Genomic DNA, 20,580 nt, shown 5'->3' with positions numbered 1-20,580 from the left:
GTGCATACGGATACTTACCATGTTTTTGTGATGCTGGGCGGCAAGGTATTTGAATGAAAGGAGTGCCTTGTCACACGGCACTCATCGACGGCCTCTCCAACAAAAGTGCCTCTTTCCACCAAAGGAGCAAAACTTGCTAGGAATAGCGATGCAGCTGCGTGATGCAGCTGAAAGGGGAAACAGTTGAAACTTGACCCCTGACAGCCCTGAAAGGAAAAAGAATAAGGAAGAGAACAAAAATTCTGTCCCTCAAAGGAATTGTATTGACTGTGTTTACAATTTAGCCTGCCTAACGTGGCCATGTCAAATATATGGAATACATCACAAACAGTACAGAAATGCCTTTCAGGGTCATTTCATTTTCTTTCCATGTGCTCATTTTTGTTGCTGTGTTTCGAATGCACAGCAAAGGAGGTAGCAAAGCACTTTCTGGAATACCCTATGCCTGCATGCACAGAGAACGTGTCACTATTCAATTGTTGTTAGGAGAGTGTGCCACGCACTAGTGGCCTGATTTGTGGATTGTTGGTCTTCCTTGGCAGCAAACTAATGTCTTGACTCCCAACACCTCAGCCGCTAAATCTCTTTCTGTGCTACTGCAGTGTCAATGTGGTTGCTGTGGGTGTTTAGTGGGCATATAGTACCTGGTCTATTTGTGTACATCAACCTCCTATCCTATGGTGGTTTGAAAACGCGCATTGGTTCTGCAGCCTAAGTGATACTATTGGATATGAGAGGGTACTGACTTTGCTCCCACATAATCAGCTCTCTCCTCCCAGTGGGCAAATGGGGGCTGAATAACTAACAAGTTCCTCGCGCTGCGCCCTGTGCTTATTGGTAATTTTGATTGAACTATTTGGTACAGTAAAAGCTTGTTAACTCAAGCCCAGTTAATTCAGAAATCTGGATAATTCGAACTGTAAGTCTATATACCATCAGACGCTTACCTTTGGACGCTAGGTTTCTCGCACCGGTTAATTCGAACGGGCTCCCAAAGGGAAGTTGCGTCCAGGTATCACTGGTGCGGCAAGATCTCGTCGAAATAGCTCTACTAAAAACCTGGATTCCATGCTGTACAGCCACTTGCTCACCCTGACGTGCACGCGATGGCATGCATGCTGATGAACTGGCGGCCCCATATTAAAGAATTCTCCAGCCACTTAGTTTTGGTTTCACTTTTCTGTGCTTCGCGCCAACCTGTGGCGATTGTGGCTGGAGCAGCCAGTACAGTAAAAGCTCGTGAATTGGAAACCGGTTAATTCGAACTGACGCCCGGGTCCCAGCACAGCCCTGTGTATTTCAATGGGGGAAAACTCGCGATAATTCGAACATGTCAGCATCTGCTATGGTTAATTCGAACTAGGAGCCACTGGCTGATACCGCTCCTCGTAGATAGAAGTTGACCCATAGTGAGTAAAACACGCTCCAAATTTACCAGAGAGTTAAAACAATGGAGAACAAAAAAAAAAGCCGGGTGCACGAGGCTCACGGAGCCTGCATTCCGGTGCATGCTGTAGAAGGTTTTCGCTGCCGGAGCACTCGCCCGCACCGATGATGCTTAGGCGCGAGCCGTTCCAGGTTTTCTTGGTGCTGCGGTCGCTGGGTCGCAATCACATGGTGTAAACAATATAGTGTGGCAGTTTGGGCAATGACGGCTTTTGTTGGTGCCGCGAGCGCGAGCTACGTGGACAGCAGCATGGAAATGTTGAAGCCCTTGAGTGACGCTGATATAATTGAGGCTGCATGCTCCCAGCAGACATCACAGGGCTCATATGCAGTGAGAACAGCCGACAGTGATAAGTCCGACGGCGGCGACGAGACTGTGCGATTGCCAAGTGCACATTAAGTAGTGTCGGCGCTCGATGTTGCAGCACGCCACTTCTCTGTCAGTGAGTACTCTCATGTTGTGCAAGAGCTTTGGGCAAGCTGCAGATGATGCTGATGGAGTCTCGGCAGAAGAAACGCAAGCAAATGCACTTCGCCGATTACTTCTAATTTTGACACCCCTTCCCCACAAATAAACATGTTTTGGAGCATAAATAGCATCGTATATTCCAGCACTAAAGCTAGCTGCTCATGCGAATGCATTCCAGTACTTGTTTCTGGCGCATAACTAGCCAATCAATTTGTTTCATTTGCCACTAGGACCGGATGAATTTAATTCTCAGAATATGCCCGCCACAAACGTGTAGTAGCGCCTAGCTCGCGATAACGAGTCTAGATGCGACTGCTTCGGGTTCTGCCCGCGTGGTGGGGTGCTATAACCGCTCATTCTAGCGCCCATTCGTTAATTCGAACTTCGCTTAATTCGAACAATTTTCCAGTCCGCATCGAGTTCGAAGCTTTTACTGTATCAGCCAGCCAGCCATTTTTTTATTTATTTGTTTGTTTATTCACCCTCAGGGCACAAGGCCATTACAGAGGGGAGTGGGTGAATCTGTGGTTCGTTCCGGACGCTGATTGGCACGTCACTGGTGTTTTCGTGTAGCTTTTTTTTCCCCAGTTTCAGTGTCATTTCCTTCACTTGTGCTCACCTGGTTCTCTTGTACCAGTGCGCCGAAACTGCATGCTTGTCACATGCCATTTGCTGTTTGTGTGGTGAAGCCTATACCCGATACACCGTGAAGGATAATAAAATGTTCTGTTGGGCGAGTTGGTGAAACGTAGAAAAGGAATACTTCAAATCAAATCAAATCAAATTTTATTTCAGTATTGCGGATACTGAGGAAAACTCAGACAAAAAGTCATACTAGGCTTGACGAGGTCTGCGCTCCCTTACAAGGCATACAGTGCAACAGGTACATTTGGTCATCACAATTCACAGACGGTTCACATAGAAGATAATTGTAACTGACAAATACCCGGCAACGCTAAATATATACTAACATTTATGGTGCAATGCAAACATATGAAAACAGTTATACAGCAGGAGATTTCAGCAGTGTTAGTAGTATGTAGGACAGCATTTGGTGCCCATAGTTAGTGCGAGCTCTTGGAACTTGCCAGTGTGCATTCATTCGCAATGAGCAGACATGTTCTTTCGCACTCAAGCCTGACAGATGCTGTAGCAATGTGTCGCTGTGTTTAAGAGACGCCTGATAACGGTTTAACAGCAGACTGTCGTACATAACAGTTACGGGTGCCAGATTTAATGCTTTGAACATGGGTTCAGTGTGGTCGTCGTAGGGTTTATTGGCGACAATACGTACTGCTTTCTTTTGCAGCTTGTATAGTTTGTCTTTGTTTGTTTGTGTCGTGGTACCCCACACCAGGAAACAATAACTCAGCTGTGACAAAAACAAAGACTTGTAAATTAATAGTTTGATGTTCTATGGCAGAAAGAAACGTAACCTGCACAATATTCCAACTGTTTTAGAAAGATTACTTAGTACAGCTACTATTTGTTTGTTCCACGACATGTGTTGTTCAAAAAGTATTCCAAGGCTCTTATATGTGGGAACAAACTCTATAGTATATGTAGAACCAAGTTTCAAACGCAGGTTGCTGTCAATGATACGTTGCTTTGGCCGGAATAGTACAGCCTTTGTTTTGACAGTATTTATTTTTAAAGAGTTAGTATTACTCCAGGCGTGCAGTTTTTCTAATAGCGAATTTCCTCTTCTTATTAACTCAGATAGGTTTGCTGCTTTCAGAAATAGGCTCATATCATCAGTATAGATCACAAATTGAGATGTACTGTCAATTTTTCGACATCATTAATATAAAAGTTAAATAACAAAGGACCTAATATACTACCTTGTGGTACGCCCACATGTATAGCTTTTATTTCAGACACAGAACCATGTATTGCTACCATTTGATTTGGCAGCAATACATGGTTCTTAGCAATACATGGTTCATAGCAATACATGGTTTCTTAGTTGCGAAACAACTAAGAGAGGGCGAGGACAGACTGTCCTTGTCCTTTCTTAGTTGTTTCGCACTTAAAGTATTCGTTTCCACCGTGAAGGATGCAGGAGGCCCTTACGATTCTGGAGCAGTTCTCCTTCAACGCTCCCTACGGTATGCGCGCAGTAATAGCTTAAGTGGAAAATGAAAAACAGTCATTACTGCGCTGTTCTCGTCTCAAAATCAAGTACTCACTGCCCAGCCTTTACAAAATAAGTTTACCGCGATGCAAGCAGTTCTTGATAGTTTTTTTAGGGTCATTCGATAATTCGCACATTTTCCCCAGTTCCTTGGAGTTCAAATTAATGAGCTTTTACGTGTACCTAACTGAGCATAAACCTTAAGACAATGCATGTTCCTAAAGGCGTAGAGACCCATAGCACAGAGCATGGAGAAACGACACAGGGAAAGAACTGTTGGACCTCTGGCTGCAACATAGTTTGTGTACATCATGGGGACACTTAGATTTGAGAGATACATTTTCATTAGCATTGACTAAATGACCTTTCCCCCATGTTTGTAGAGGGTTTACACTTTTACTCTTAGCATACAAGTCTTTCTTGGGGCGTAACACCGCATGTGGTATCATTGTTTTCTTACAAAATTTTATGCGGTGTCATGCACGATGACACAATAGTATTTCATATGAGTGGAATCTGTCTTGTCTTGAGCCAACAGGAATAGCAATGAAGAGGGATGACAAGCCAGCAGAATCTTAAAGAATCCATATATGTTCTCTGCTATTTTGGGCTATTTGAGGCTGGGCCAAAATGTGTAGATGGGGTCACTGATTTCACCTGTCAGTGGCTTTCACTCGAGCTTTCAATTTTTTGACCCTTCAGTGTGGCTAGGTTAAACATAATGTGATATAACTTGTACCTCTATCAAGTGTGCAAGTTAAGTGCACTTATGAGGAGTGCGCTTCAGTACCTTGAGTGACCGTTTAGGCTATGCAGTAGTACTAGACGGGAAAGTAGGTGGTCCGTTTTGTAAAGTTCTGCGGCGGTGCCACTAGCACGCAACGCCAGTTCAAGCAGTTAAAGTGCTGCTTGGCACTGGCTGCTTCCAAAACAAATGGTCGAGAGCAGGCATTGTTGTCTACCAGCCTTAGCGTCACCAGCAAATTGCTGTGGAAATTGCAAATTGCTGTGTGCCACCCACCTCAGCGGCCGCCAACATCCCGAACCGCGTGAAGAACTTTCAGACAGCACATCGCAGCGGAGTGCTGCCAGGAATAAGCCTTAATGCATGTCCTCATGGCAGCTGGCACAAAACGCACGTCGTTTGTTTTACTCAACATGACAGAGGTGTGCAAATGCTGAGTTACGTGTTACACAGTTTTTACAACATGCGTCATGCTGCATGCAGATGTTTGCTTTTTAGTTAATATAGCTAGCGTATTGCTGTTGTTTTAACTTTATTGGTCTAAAGGTGAGACTCTGGTGACGGGTCCATTGAGAGGTGCAAGGGCCACTGTCCCCCTCAGTCCGTTGTCAGCTTCTTAGGTAGGGCCCTAACTAACAAGGCCCCAGTGATGCTCCATACGAGTTGGGCCCAAGTGGGTCACCATTCACCTTTGACAGGCGGAATAACTTGAGTCTCTTCTCCATTTATCACAATGTGCAAGCCATCATCTGCTGCCATGGTGGTGGCAGCTGCACGAACGGCACCATTTTAGAACCGACCGTTGAGGAAGTGTACGGCTTTCCAGAACATTTCCTCAACCAGACCAGCAAGACATCTACACTTTTTTGAGACGAATGGCAAAGTGCAGCACTGCGAGAACCAGTTCACATAGTGCAGGTGAATCGAATGGACCTAAAGCGTCACTCGCAGTAACAAAAATGGCTACAGACAACGAGTGGAATTTATGATAAAGCATATCGAAAAGCCGAGACGAGTTTCTAGCCTATCCAGAATTCTGACAAGAAACAAGGTTGCAGCGTGCGGAGGAGTTCCACCTGGCCTCGTTCCTTCCTTTTGTGGTTACGCTTGTTTCTATAAAAAAAGGGATCTGTTTTTACAAACAGTGTTAGAACAAGTAAAATCAACACATGAGTGCTTTTTTTACACATACATTTTGTGCCTTCAAAGTCACTGCTGGCAATGCTGCCCACTCAGCCCGTGAAGTGTGTTCCATGAACGCACTCCAACTGTGCACTGTCTAGCTTTGCCAGAATGCCCTTATTGCAAGTGGCACTCCCTGTAAGCACACTGGCGCACTTGACAGGGGTATCACGTCATGCAGTATGCTGTGGATATATAGAGTGATGTGATTTAGCAAGAATTTCATCTACGAGACTATTGCATTTGCTTATGATAGAAAACACCAACAGTTACATTCTTTGCAAAAACTGTACAGTAACAAAGTTTGCCCGCTGTACGCTCTTCCGATGATGTAATGGTCACTCCTGACCCTCGCACAGTGTGTTGCTAGTCATATGAGCGTTAGTATTAAATAGTGCTAGTAATGCTGTCTCTTGCATCTAGCGTTTTTCGACATGCTTTGTGTGGTTTAATATCACGATCATCAGCACCCCTGAAAGAAAAAAAAAGATTACTTTAGTCATTAAAAGGGCAAAGAGGTTGGCTGGAAAGAAGGATATCTGACCTGCTACTCTGCACTGTGGAAGGGGAAGAGGTGGAGCGAGATAGTCGCTATAGACGACCATGTGGTGAGAAGAGATGAGAGATTGGCAGTGTATGTAAACGAGTGGGAAAAAAATGTATGTGTGTGCAGGATTGACCACTGGGACACAGAGAAGGAGCGGCTAGTGTTCCTGACCGACTACAGCCTCATTGTGCTCAAGTATGACTTCATCACGCTGCGGCTGCTTGAGTACCGGCGGCTCCACCTCAAGGCGTTCGACGTGGTCCAAGTGGGCCTGCTCACCTACCCCAACAAGTCCTTCATGCCGTGAGTGGCGCTGCCAACACTGTGAACGAAACGGGTAGATGCTGTCTTGCGAGAAAAGAAGATTTGAAATGGTGTTCATGCAATGTAACATGAGTTCAAGAGTCAGCTGTCAACGGAGTCATGCTATGCGGGAGCTTATCAGTCACATGACCAGTTGGTTATGGGACCTTGCTTTGGATCATGTAATTTCATGTAGACAACCACAATATGTCGGTAACGAGGCTGGGCGTGGTGGCCAATTCTCTTAGCTACAGGCGACTGTACTGCTCCTAAATGTGTGGCCTTTTGAAGTCCACACTGACATGCTGACATTTAGGTTCTTTCTTCCCATTGCTGAAAAGTTAAAACTGAAAACTCTTTGTCTGACATTATGCGTTCTCAGTAACTAGCGCTATTCTTGAATGCTGTTGGTGAGTGTACAGGTGTGTTTGATGAATTTTCTGACTCCTGCAGCAGCCCCTATGGGGCTGCAGTACATGTAACTAAATAAAATATATAGAAGAATACACTCGTTGCACCTTACCAATGCAGTCGAAGATGGATATAGTATCGAACTCGAAGGGGATTGCAAAAGTTCGATATCCTAATAATTCTGTACATAGAAATGGCAGTAGGTATGCTTATCCATATGGTTGCAGCAATCGTTGTGGGGTAAAGGCATATTAAGATTGCTTGTAATTTGCATTTTATAGCTAAGTTTATGTATGACTTCAAGTGGTTTGAGAAAACGCTATGCCTTACCTTACAAAGTGAGCGTTCCCTGTAATGACTGCTATGATTTCTGCTTGGATACAATCCTTGCAGTTCTTTTTCTCATACTATCTTGTTGTGGTGTTGGAACAAACTATACTATATAGTACCGTTTCAAAGATGATTGTGTGAGGTGTAGATTTTAAAGCCTCAGAACTACCCAGGTTTGCTTGAGCTGTCCTTTGATGAAATATATGTGCTCTCTGCAGGTAGTTCATTCATAGGAGACGTCCAGAACAATGCGCGTGCGAGAGTTTATAATGAACTCACCTAACAATTCATCGTTTTTAAACTTTTGCCCACAGTGCCTGCTAAGAACTGGATCTACAGTTTGAAACCGGCTTCTTGGCTTGGACTAATACCTGTCTGCAAGTTAGCTAGCAGTAATTCACAGAGTGACTGTCGATCTGCGATAGTTCACTTCGTTGACAGCAGCATAATTTGGTGGTGTGAAAGGTCAATCAGGTGATGCATTTTGTTTGAAGGTTTTAGCAGTGATCGTATTGGGTGCCAGAAACCATATTGGGTTTTTTGCTCTTTTAAGTCTTCTGAAGAATCCTGTGTCAATGCGTTCTGCTGAATCATTTGAATTCAGTTTGTTGACAACGAAATTCTTTTGCCAGAATGCAACTGTTTGAGCGTGCCGGTCACTGTGTAGGAAGCTGAGCTCTGTCATGGACACGGTGCGTGACCGGCTGGTCTCCCCGAGACACCGGGGTGGTGGCAGTGGTGGTGGTGGCATGACTCACGCTGCTGCTGCTGCTGCTGCTGCTGCCCCTCCCAGCCGAGACGTTCTCACAGGCTGTGGGGATTTTGAGACCGAGGAGGTCGCGCCTCTCTTTCCTGCTTCCTGCTCTTCTCCTGACAACAGGTCTATGCTCTCTCTTTCTTGCACTTCTGCAGTGCTGTCTACAGTGTGCCCTCTTCTCACTCTGTTTCTCTCTTCCTCCTCCTCTTCTTTTACTGTGTAAGGAGTACTAGTCTCAAAATGTGAAAAATGATGGCATCTGTCTGTAACTTCGAAGACCAGAGCCTCCTACCCTCCAGAATCACCACTGTCAGGCCATCTCTTCACCCCATCCCACCCTTCTTTTATTTGGGGGGTGGCTATCCAGCCACTGCCACCCTCCAGAAAAGTCTGCCGCGTGTGTGAAGCCTTGGCTCAGAGTAAAGGCATAATGCAGTGGAGTAAGAGCATCAAAGTAATCATCGAGGGTAAATCCAACTGCTCTTGTAGGTTTGTCAAATCAGATGTCTTATTGTCCCATAACTGTTTCATCAGTATCTGGTGTAACCACCTGCCTACTGCAGTAATAAGCAAATGACTGTTCACCAGCATAGTGTTTTTAAACCATTTTAAATGTTACGTAAGAGATCTCAGTTTGAGCACCTTCACGTTTTGGTCTGTAGTTTCATTGCTGCGATTAGTAACCCCAAATTTATTCATTCATTTGTTTTTAATGCGATAGCATTAGGACAGCCATGAAGGTGAGAACTGTCTGGTGGTGGCGTCATTGGAGTCTGTGTGAAGCCACTGCGTGCTAGGTGCTGTTTAGAGGGATTTGCCTCTCTCCGCCTGCCATCGGTCAACCATCCACCTGTCCCCCTTCCCCACTCCTCTCCTTCCTCTTCACTGGTAGGGGAAAGGAGGGAGACGCCAACGAATGACTCAACAAAAAAAAAAAAATGGCGGTGGTTTAGCTCTGGTTAAAGCTGCAGTGACGCGATAGCTGCAGCTGGCAAGTTCAACCACGTGATCAGCCACGATGCCGCGTTGCCGGCAGCTGCTCCGCACCACGTGACAGTGTGGCGGCGCCGCCACGCTGAACGCTCAAAATGCTCCCGTACTGTAGCTATCACTACAAAACTAAAATGACTAAGAACTAAATGATTCTGACAACAGCAGGTTTACGTGCAAAATAAGCAGCCTCCCGGAGGACTATGTGTGCAAAAAGGAGGCTTTCGGGAGCTTCTCCTTCTCGCAGTGCTCGGGAAAAACAACCTGGATCTCACATGTCCCACCAGTGGCTGTGTTTTGAAACTGCCATCTGCCGGTGCAGTGGCGCAGCGGTTAAGTCATTCGCCACTGCGGCAGTAGCAGTATGAGCGCTCACCGCAATGTGACACAGTTTGCGTATTTGCATAGCTGGAATTGGAATTGAATCAGAATTTGAGTAGATTGGGGAGTGAAAGAAGAATGCGGTCAGGTTTCCTCTCCATCAATCCAGTTGATTGCCCCTAAATTTTTTTCCGTCCTTATTTCTTTCTTTCAACGCAGTTTGCTTCCTTTCTTCTCTCTTGCTACCTTCTTTCTTTTGTAGCGATAGCTGCATTACGGCAGCATTTCAAGCCTTCAGCGTAGCGGTGCCACCACCCCGTGGCAGCGCCGCCACGCTGTCACGTGCGGAGCAGCTGCCGGCGGCGCAGTGCCGTGGCTAATCACGTGGTTCATCACCTTGTTGGTCACGTGACCAGCCACGTGGTGCGTAGCAGCTGCTGCTGCCGACGGCGCAGTGCCCTGGGCGAAACCGAGGTGCCACAGCTATGCGCATGCGCCGTGTCAAGTGGGACGAAGATGAAGAAGGAGCGCCCAGCGAAACAGAGTGGCGAAAGACTGACTTTGCAGTTCAACTGAGCAAGTTCCACTCAGCCAGCTGTAGCTATCACTCGACTCCAGGTTTGACCAGAGCTAAACCACCGCCAATTTTTTTCTGTCTCTTTTTAGCTCTGTCTCTCGTCCTTCCCTCTTTTCTCATTTTCCTTATCTATTTGATTCCTTCCTTTTTCTTCCTGTGCCTCCTTTCTTTTTCTGTTTATTTTTCATGTCCATCTCAAGCTGTCCACTGTCTCTGACTTGTCTTTTCCCTTCTGCTGATGCTGCATGGAGACAGTGGCACTGGGGCAACAAATAAAGCATGACGAAGAATTATATGGCCTATGTATGGGGTCAATCTTCATATCAGGGGAAACAGCCTTGCAGTATCAGATCTATCTGGGTCACGTTATCATACAAGAATGGCTCCAGTGGGGTGCCAGTATGAAATCTAATCCTCGAGTTAGGTTTTCATCCCTGCTAAAAATTTGTTTCAACATAGTTCTTTTCCCCCCAACCTCTGCTCTCTGCAGTCCTCGAAACCAGGAAGGTGTGCGCTGCATCTGGGATCGGGGCACACACTTGCCGCTCCTCAAGGTGCGTCAGCGCTCACTTTTGTAAACTGCACCTTGGCAGAGAAAACTCGTGAGTGGTCATTCTCCTGCGGGACAAAGAATGGACTGGACGTGTGTTTAATTAGGTATAATGTGTGCATCCAGGGTGCAGGAATGAAATTTTAATATCAGCTGGTGTTTTTTAGTATCTGTTGTTTTAGTAGTGCTTCAGGTGCGAAGATTCAGTCTCTCATTTGTGCGATAAAGTGAACCTATCGCTGCTCTGAGTTCAGGTGGGAAAATTCAGTTTCTCATTTGTAAGATAAAGCGAATCTATCGCTGCTCTGAGTTCAGGTGGGAAGGTTCAGTTTCTCATTTGTAAGATAAAGCGAATCTATCGCTGCTCTGAGTTCAGGTGGGAAGGTTCAATTTCTCATTTGTAAGATAAACCGAATCTATCGCTGCTCTGAGTTCAGGTGGGAAGGTTCAATTTCTCATTTGTAAGATAAACCGAATCTATCGCTGCTCTGAGTTCAGGTGGGAAGGTTCAATTTCTCATTTGTAAGATAAACCGAATCTATCGCTGCTCTGAGTTCAGGTGGGAAGGTTCAATTTCTCATTTGTAAGATAAATCGAATCTATCGCTGCTCTGAGTTCAGGTGGGAAGGTTCAATTTCTCATTTGTAAGATAAATCGAATCTATCGCTGCTCTGAGTTCAGGTGGGAAGGTTCAATTTCTCATTTGTAAGAGAAACCGAATCTATCGCTGCTCTGAGTTCAGGTGGGAAGGTTCAATTTCTCATTTGTAAGATAAAGCGAATCTATCGCTGCTCTGAGTTCAGGTGGGAAGATTCAGTTTCTCATTTGTAAGATAAAGCGAATCTATCGCTGCTCTGAGTTAAGCTTAATTGCTTAATTGGTGTATCTTGCATCTCGGAATCAGTTTTAATCTCCGCTTTACGATTGCTTGTGTAGCACCTAGCATATTGCCACCTAGTGTTGCCAGGTGGCGCAAGCTGTCCGCGAAGACGATGAGGTTGCGATCGTGCTTTCGCGGATCGGCCGCCATTACCGTCTCCTCTTGCCGACTCCAGCTGTTGAAGCGTCTCTCCGTGAGAACTCCGTGACAATTTGGTGGAGGTGCTGGGTACGAGTATCCCATGCAAGAAACCCCTCCAGGGAGCCGTGCCGCCAGCCCTGCGCCGATTGACACCCCGGTACACCGCTTCAGCCGGAGGCTGCAGGGACTTTCACCGGAGCTTGGACCACTCGCGACAGTCATGATACCAGCCACCGGTATTCTCACGCAAGCTGCCGGTGCTACACCTGCCCACTATACCTTGCAGACCCCGCGGGTTCCCAAGGCCTTCCACGGGGACCTTTTCGAAGACGTGGAGGACTGGTTCCTTCACTTCGAGCGTGTGGCTGCTTATAACCAGTGGGACGACGCCGCGAAACTAAGAAACGTCTACTTTAGCCTAGAGGATGGCGCCCGCACGTGGTTTGAGAACCGTGAGGAAGTTCTAACTTCCTGGCGAGAGTTTCGCCGTCGCCTGCTGGAGGCCTACACCAGCGCGGATCGCCGCGAAAGAGCGGAGCGGGCAATCCAGTCCCGCGTCCAGCTACCGAATGAAAGCGTACAAATGTACGTCGAGGACATGACGCGGCTCTTCAGGAGAGCTGATCCTGCCATACCTGAAGAGAAGAAACTTCGGCACTTAATGAGAGGCGTCAAAGAGCAGCTGTTCGCAGGCCTCGTGCGCAGCCCACCATCTACAGTTGCTGCATTTCTTTCGGAAGCCACAACGATGGAGAAGGTCCTGCAACAGCGTTGCGCCAGTTACGACCGGCCCGTGCATGCTGCTGCAGTCACATCATCGTTTGCCACCATCGGACAGCATCCTGATGATTTGCGGGAACTTATTCGCACAATCGTGCGTGAGAAGCTTCACAAATTTTGTAGCCCGTCGCAGCCTGCGCTCGGTTCCATCTCCGCTCTTGTACGAGAGGAGGTGCAACAGGCGTTCCGGGGCCCTGTTCCTGTGGTCGACGTACCACCTCTGCCTGGGGACTACCACCGTCCGACGTACGCCGAAGTTGCAAGGCGTCCGGCTCCCGCTTCGCCGCCACCAATTCACGCCACGCCTCAAGCCCCGCGGCCCTCTGTGCAACCGGTGCAGTACTTCGAGGATCGTCGAGCACCCCTCCGAAAGGCCGACGTTTGGCGTACACCTAACCGACGACCGCTCTGTTTTCACTGCGGAGAGCCAGGTCATCTTTATCGAAATTGTTATTACCGACGCATCGGCATCCAAGGCTTCCGCACCGACTCACCGAGACCCCGTCAAGGTGAACGACCCCCTGAAATTGAAGAATTCCTTGCGGACCAGCGCAATCCATCCCGAGCGCAGCGGCAGTCGCGCTCACCCTCACCGAGGCGCTCTTCCCCGACACCTCCCGGCTTCTCGCGAGCGGCACCGGGCCGATCGCCAAGTCCTCGTCGGGAAAACTGAAACCCGCGACCTTCGGGGGCGAGGTCGCTGGGGGGCGCTGTGCTGAAGACCTCCCGTCGTCGCCGCTACAATCCGACAAAAACCCGCCGACGCCATCACCAGAGTTAAAAAACCGCGTTTCTTTAGAAATACCCGTTCTTATCGATGGTCGCAGAGTAAGCGCATTAGTTGATACCGGGGCCGATTATTCGATCTTAAGTGGACAACTGGCGACCATTCTGAAAAAAGTGATTACCCCTTGGCCTGGCGCGCATCTTCGAACTGCCGGCGGTCATCTGGTTACGCCCAAGGGTATGTGCACTGCTCGCGTTCAGATCAGCAAGTTCACGTTCGTCGTCAGCTGCATCGTCCTGGGCGAGTGTTCTCGGGACCTAATCCTCGGCATCGACTTTCTGCGGGAGTATGGAGCAATTATCGATCTGCGCAACCGAATCGTCATGTTTTCCACAGAGCAAGCCGCCGAACTCGACAACTCCTGCCAACGCAGTGCCGCACTTCGCGTTTTCGCCGACAGCGTCACACTTCCGCCCCGTAGCAGTGTTTTGATTGAAGTCGCCTGTGCTGAGTTGCACGACGCTGAAGCAGTCGCCGAGGCTAACCATTCGCTCCTCCTGACTCAAGGCATCTGCGCCGCTCGAAGCTTACTAACAATTCGCGCTGGCCGGTCTGCGATCCTTGTTACAAATTTTTCTCCAGAGCACCGGCACCTTTTCTCTGGAACTGCGATCGCTACCGCTGAAGCGGTTGTGGATGTTCCGGTCTGCTTTGCGTTCGCGGCAGCGGCCCCTGACGACCAATCATCGCGCGCCACTGACGACCAATCTGTTCCGAATGTCGACATCAACTGCAACCTCCCCGAAGGAAAGCGCCTGGCCTTAGAGCACTTGCTATTGGAGTATAAACAGTGTTTCGCTTCTTCGTCGAAAGTTCGTCAAACGCCCCTAACGCAACACCGGATCATTACGTATGACGACGCTCGCCCTATCCGCCAGCAGCCTTATCGTGTTTCCGCCAAAGAACGGGAAGTAATCCAAAAGCAAGTTCAGGAGATGATTGACGACGGTGTAGTTCAACCTTCCCAAAGCCCGTGGTCTTCGCCTGTTGCCCTTGTTAAAAAGAAGGATGGAACACTTCGATTCTGCGTGGACTACCGTAAATTAAACAATGTGACTAAAAAGGACGTCTACCCGTTGCCCCGCATTGATGACTCCCTGGACAGATTACGGCGTGCTAAGTACTTTTCATCCATTGACCTGAAGAGCGGTTATTGGCAAATTGAAGTGGACGAACGGGACCGCGAAAAAACTGCCTTCGTTACACCAGATGGCCTCTATGAATTCAAAGTGCTGCCTTTTGGCTTGTGCTCTGCGCCAGCGACGTTTCAACGGATGATGGACACTGTCCTCACCGGCCTCAAGTGGCAAAGTTGTCTTGTATACCTGGACGACGTTGTCGTTTTTTCAGAAACTTTTGAACAGCATCTCGTGCGCCTGCGAACTGTCCTCAGAGCCCTCCATTCCGCTGACCTTACGCTGAAGCCCCAGAAGTGCCACTTCGGTTACACAGAGCTCAGGTTCCTCGGTCACGTTGTGAGCGCCGACGGAGTTCGACCCGACCCCGACAAGACAGCCGCCGTCGCCAATTTTCCTACTCCGACTGACAAGAAAGCTGTCCAGCGTTTTCTGGGTCTCTGTGCATATTACCGACGGTTTATTGCGGACTTCGCAAAGATTGCAGAGCCGTTGACGCGCCTCACCAGGAGCAACACCTCCTTCGTTTGGACAATAGACCAAGAGACGGCTTTCTCTTCGCTCCGCCAACGCCTTCAGACATCTCCCGTTCTTGCACACTTCGACGAAGAGGCCGACACCGAGATCCACACCGACGCCAGCAATATCGGTCTTGGAGCTGTCCTTGTCCAACACCAAGAGGGCATTGAGAGAGTTATAGCCTATGCTAGCCGTACTCTCTCCCGCGCCGAACGCAATTACTCTACGTCAGAGAAGGAATGCCTTGCTGTCGTATGGGCCACCATGAAATTTCGCCCTTACCTTTACGGCCGCGCATTCAAAGTCGTAACCGACCACCACTGCCTATGCTGGCTGGCTAATTTGCGAGACCCGTCTGGACGATTGGCCCGCTGGAGTTTACGGCTCCAAGAATTCGACATTACCATCGTATATAAGTCGGGCCGTAAACACGAAGACGCCGACACGCTGTCGCGTGCACCACTCGACTCTTCCGGTCCCGAAATCGACGACGACAGCGGTTTCCTCGGTATACTTAATGCATCGGACATAATAGCCCGGCAGCGGGCTGACACGGACCTCCGACCGCTGATTGACAACCTTGAAGGTCACGCCATGCCTCTACCACGACACTTCGCTCGACGTCTCGGCTCTTTCTGTTTGCGCGAAGGTATCTTATACAAGAAGAACTCGAGAGGCCAAGAAAGAGCTTACCTTCTGGTACTTCCGGCCGATCTTCGCGCCGACATTTTATTGGCATGCCACGACGAGCCCACTTCAGGCCATCTGGGTTTTTCCCGGACGCTCGCCAGGATACGCAACATGTACTACTGGCCCGGACTCTCGGACGATGTCCAAAGGTACGTAAAAAGCTGCCGTGAATGCCAGCGCCGGAAGACGCCACCGCTTAAGCCGGCGGGTTTTCTCAAGCCCGTTACTACACCCCGCTCTCCGTTCGATCAAATAGGAATGGACCTTCTCGGTCCTTTTCCGTTGTCACTCTCAGGAAACAAGTGGATCATAGTCGCTACTGACTGACTCGCTACGCCGAGACCAAGGCGATACCCTGTGCCACAGCTTCAGAGGTCGCCGACTTTTTCATGCAAAACATCGTCTTGCGGCACGGAGCCCCTTCGTGCGTTATTACCGACAGAGGCACAGCGTTTACAGCGCAGCTAATCGACCATATATTTACGTTGAGCTGCACTAGCCATCGCAAGACCACAGCTTATCATCCGCAGAGCAATGGGCTAACCGAACGCTTAAACAAGACCATTGCGGACATGCTGTCAATGTACGTAGACGTTCAGCACAAAACTTGGGATGAGGTGCTACCGTACGTCACATTTGCGTACAACACGGCCCTCCAGGAGACTACACGCTTTACTCCCTTTCGTCTTGTATATGGACGTGAAGTCCAGAGCATGCTTGACGCGATGCTACCATGCCTCGATGACGACCAACTCGCACCCGATGTTCATGAAATTGCCCAACGCGCTGAAGAAGCCCGTCAGCTTGCCCGCGTACACATCGGCCAGCAGCAGGGCACTGATGCGCGCCGTTACAACCTTCGACACCGACAGGTCGACTACAATCCCGGTGAACAAGTTTGGGTGTGGACACCTGTCCGCCGCCAGGGCTTGTCCGAGAAACTACTCTGCCGGTACTTTGGCCCCTATAAAGTGCTACGGCGTATCAGTGATGTTACCTATGAAGTGGTTCCCGACGGTGCCGCGCAACCGAGACGTCGACAGCCCAACAGCTCTGACATTGTGCACGTTGTGCGGCTTAAGCCGTACTATGCCCGATAACGGCTTAGCGGCCCTCCGTTGTGACTCTGTGTGTGCTCCGTTTTCCTCGCGTTCTTCTCTGTTTCCCTTCTGAACCTTAGCGCGCCTACGCTGCTGGCGGCCCCACTGCGATGCCCTTCTTTTTCGGAGGGGGGAATAATGCCACCTAGTGTTGCCAGGTGGCGCAAGCTGTCCGCGAAGACGATGAGGTTGCGATCGTGCTTTCGCGGATCGGCCGCCATTACCGTCTCCTCTTGCCGACTCCAGCTGTTGAAGCGTCTCTCCGTGAGAACTCCGTGACAATATATACCTTAGTTGATGAATTTGTATTTCGCTTTCCTTTGTATTTTTTCTTACTTAAAAAAATTTAAAAGATATGCAAAGACCCTGTAATTTACAAATAATTTCTAAATATTGCTGCTCGCAGCCAATTGTGGCGACAGCTCACCGCCACGTGGTGTGATGTGTGGAAACTGGGCAAGTGCTCTCATTAGCCGTGCCCAAATGACGTGGGCGGGGTGATGCGCTGTTGGGTGCAGTGCCGACCTGTTTTCTATTTCTTTTTTTTTTTTCTGGCACGTCGCCATGTATATGTTGAGGGGGGACTGGATTAGCAACATTTTTTTAATTGCCGATATCTTCGACATTAATGAGGCTAGCTTATTATTTTTTGTGGTGGAGGTATGAGTGGTGGAAGAGCAATCGCTCGTGCGTTTTTCCGAACCACAGTATTAAGGCTATTTTCTACTTTTGCTTTTATTGCTGTTGTTTTCCCTCTGTTACCAACAATCACACTGTTCACTTACCATCATTGCAAGGCAGGTGTCCGACACTGTAGCGTGAAGCAGTGCTTTAAGTTAAGTGCTTATTCCTAAACTTGGTAACAATCAGATGTGGTCTGCTACTTGAAACTGTTGCGTGGTGCTGCTGTACTTGTATTTAGTGTTGGAATAAGTTTGGTGTACGAACTAAACCTGCCTGTGTGGTAGCTCAGTAGTTGTGGTGCTGGGCGGCAGAGCCTGAGGATGCGGGTACAAATCCTGCCACAGCAGCCGCGTTTTGATGGAGGCGAAACGCAGAATGCGACTGTGTGCTGTGTGATGTCATTGCACAAGAAAGGAGGATAGACGCCACATTTTTGTTGCAGAATGCGACTGTATGCTGTGTGATGTCATTTCACAATAAAGGAGGATAGACGCCAGATTTTTGTTGCAGAATGCGACTGTGTGCTGTGTGATGTCATTGCACAATAAAGGAGGATAGACGCCACATTTTTGTTGCAGAATGCGACTGTGTGCTGTGTGATGTCATTGCACAATAAAGGAGGATAGACGCCACATTTTTGTTGCAGAATGCGACTGTGTGCTGTGTGATGTCATTGCACAATAAAGGAGGATAGACGCCACATTTTTGTTTGCGTGTTTTCTTCTTTTCAATGATGCATAAGACACTTCTATACATGGATCACCACGTGGTATTTGCCTACGACCGTGAAATATTTTATAGTTGAATTTTTCTCTCATGCCGTTTCGGCTTCAACTGCACTGTGACCTCGAAGGTCTGTATAGGTCAGGTGAAGCATGAAAAAACTGTAATATAATTGCTGCTTCTTCATTCGTTGTCATTCCAGCTATTGAGGCAGGCTGGCTTTAGTGTTGTTGTGTGTTAAAATGACAAAGCAGCAATTATATCGTAGCTTTTTCATGCGTTGTGTTATTTATCTGCACTTTGGTTTCACAGTGATTGTTCGGCTGTCTTAACCGAAACAGCACGAGAGAGAAATTCGGTTATAAATTATTTCGTGGCCGTAGGCAAACACCATGTGGTGTTCCATGTAGACTGTTGTCTTACGCATAATTTCACGGAAGAAAACACTCAATCGGAAATTAGGTGTTTATGCTCCTTTAACTCTTTCGGGACAGTGAAAAAATGCGATTGAGGGTCCTTTGAAATACACATTTATTAAAAGCTGTGTTTAAACAATCCTAGTATAACATATACCAAATTGTAGCTATATAATTATCTTTCATGCAAAAAAATAATATTGTAGCGATAGCTACACTACGCCACCTCTTCGACCCTTCAGTGTGGCTCCACTTGAGCTCCGTGGCGGCGCCGTTGGTCACGTGGTGTGGAGCAGCTGCTGCTGCCAGCGGCGTGGCGCACAACAGCTGCAACAGCTGTGCGCATGCGCAGTGTCAAGTGGCACTAAGATGAAGAAGGAATGCCCAGCGAAATAGAGCGGCAAAAGACTGACTTTGCAATTCGACTGAGTGAGTTCCACTCGGCCAGATGTAGCTATCGCGTCACTTCAGGTTTAACCAGAGCTAAACCACCGCCATTTTTTCACTTAGGCATTATAGATAACATGAAAAAAGATCTTCCAGAACTTTTGGAGCAAAAAAATGAAAAAGTTGAGAAACTACAAATAAAAATCTTAAGAAACGATAATAAAAAATTCAGACTATACAGAAATGTGGCAAAGTACCTCTTTTCTTACATGTGATGATATGGTTCGCGTATCTGTACATGTCTTCTGTTGGCGCTCTTCTGCACCAGTGGCCCCATCCTGTTCTTTCAGAAGGGGGGCTTCACCTATGGCTCTTGTGCCAGGCGACGAAACAGTTCCGTGCTGTTTTCAAGCACAAGTGAAGGCGTGTTCCAGGCTTATTCCAGGTCCAGGCACATTTGTTTGTGTTTGCACAAATAGTTTCAGTCACCTTAGTTGAAAAAAATGACCGAAAAAAAGTTAAGGGCCGACACAAATTTGCTTGCCCGTTTCTCAGTGCAATGGAGCTCCCATCGTTGCTCAGGTACACGCCGGGTTCCCGAAGTGATAAAAACGCCATCCACTTCTGCATTAGTGGATGTTGGTTACTGCCATAGGTAGCTGAAACCCTTATAGATAGAGATAATACAGCGAGTACATGCAGTTAGCATGTGTAACCACCCACAAGCAAGCTGAATCTGAAAGTACCCTCACCTTGGAGCACTAGGTGAAGTTCCAGGCTGATTGGTCTTTGAGTCACCATCGGAACTGAATGCAGAGCTCGAGATGTCGTCTTCAGATTGTTTGCTACTGCTGTCGTCCAATAATAATAATAATAATAATAATAATAATAATAATAATAATAATAATTGGTTTTGGGGGAAAGGAAATGGCGTAGTATCTGTCTAGTATATCTGTGGACACCTGAACTGTGCCATAAGGGAAGGATAAAGGCGGGAGTGAAAGAAGGAAGGGAGAAAGAGGTGCCGTAGTGGAGGGCTCTGAATAATAATTTCGACTACCTGGGTATCTTTAACGTGCACTGACATCGCACAGCACACGGGCGCCTTAGCGTTTTGCCTCCATAAAAACGCAGCCGCCGCGGTCGGGTTCGAACCCTGGAATTCCGGATCAGTACTTCTGTCGTCCAAGAAAACTGAAATTGAAGCAATAGAATCACGCAAATCATGCTGAATTCGTAGTCCATCATGACGCAAGCTCGGTGCCATTTTTGTGGACATTTGAGATCACCCCACTCTGATAAAAAAAATTCCTCCTATGTCACCTCCTGTCAAAAAGACAGTTAACATTGAAACCGAAAATGTAATTGTCATACTGTCTACACAGATAAAAACATGTGTTCCAACACACATGAATTTCAGTTCTGCAATGCATCAAAATCCTTGGATCATATGTGATCCATGGCCTATGGGACAGTCATGCCGCACACGGGTGCCTTCTGCGTTTCTCTTCCATCGGAACGTGGCCGCAGCCGGAGTTTCAACCCGTGTCGTCGGGCTCTGCAGCCGAGCATCCT

At 47.9% G+C, this 20,580-nt stretch overlaps 1 protein-coding gene across 4 annotated transcripts in view; it reads left to right on the top strand.

Moving 5' to 3' along the window:
* The window catches only part of LOC144121553 (tumor protein p63-regulated gene 1-like protein), a 60,430-nt gene that overhangs the window by 8,523 nt on the left and 31,327 nt on the right, over positions 1 to 20,580 (top strand). For 2 of the 4 annotated variants that reach the window (XM_077654822.1, XM_077654823.1), the window contains exons 4-6: positions 6,650 to 6,826; positions 8,235 to 8,447; positions 10,703 to 10,766. In XM_077654822.1, the coding sequence (XP_077510948.1) occupies positions 6,650 to 6,826; positions 8,235 to 8,447; positions 10,703 to 10,766 (454 nt within the window). The remainder of the gene's footprint in view (positions 1 to 6,649; positions 6,827 to 8,234; positions 8,448 to 10,702; positions 10,767 to 20,580) is intronic. The other 2 variants (XM_077654824.1, XM_077654825.1) reach the window with 1 other exon arrangement.

This window comes from Amblyomma americanum, chromosome 2 (genome assembly GCF_052857255.1).
Source record: "Amblyomma americanum isolate KBUSLIRL-KWMA chromosome 2, ASM5285725v1, whole genome shotgun sequence".
NCBI classification, from domain to species: Eukaryota; Metazoa; Arthropoda; class Arachnida; order Ixodida; family Ixodidae; genus Amblyomma; species Amblyomma americanum.
This window is presented reverse-complemented; position numbering and strand designations above follow the sequence as displayed.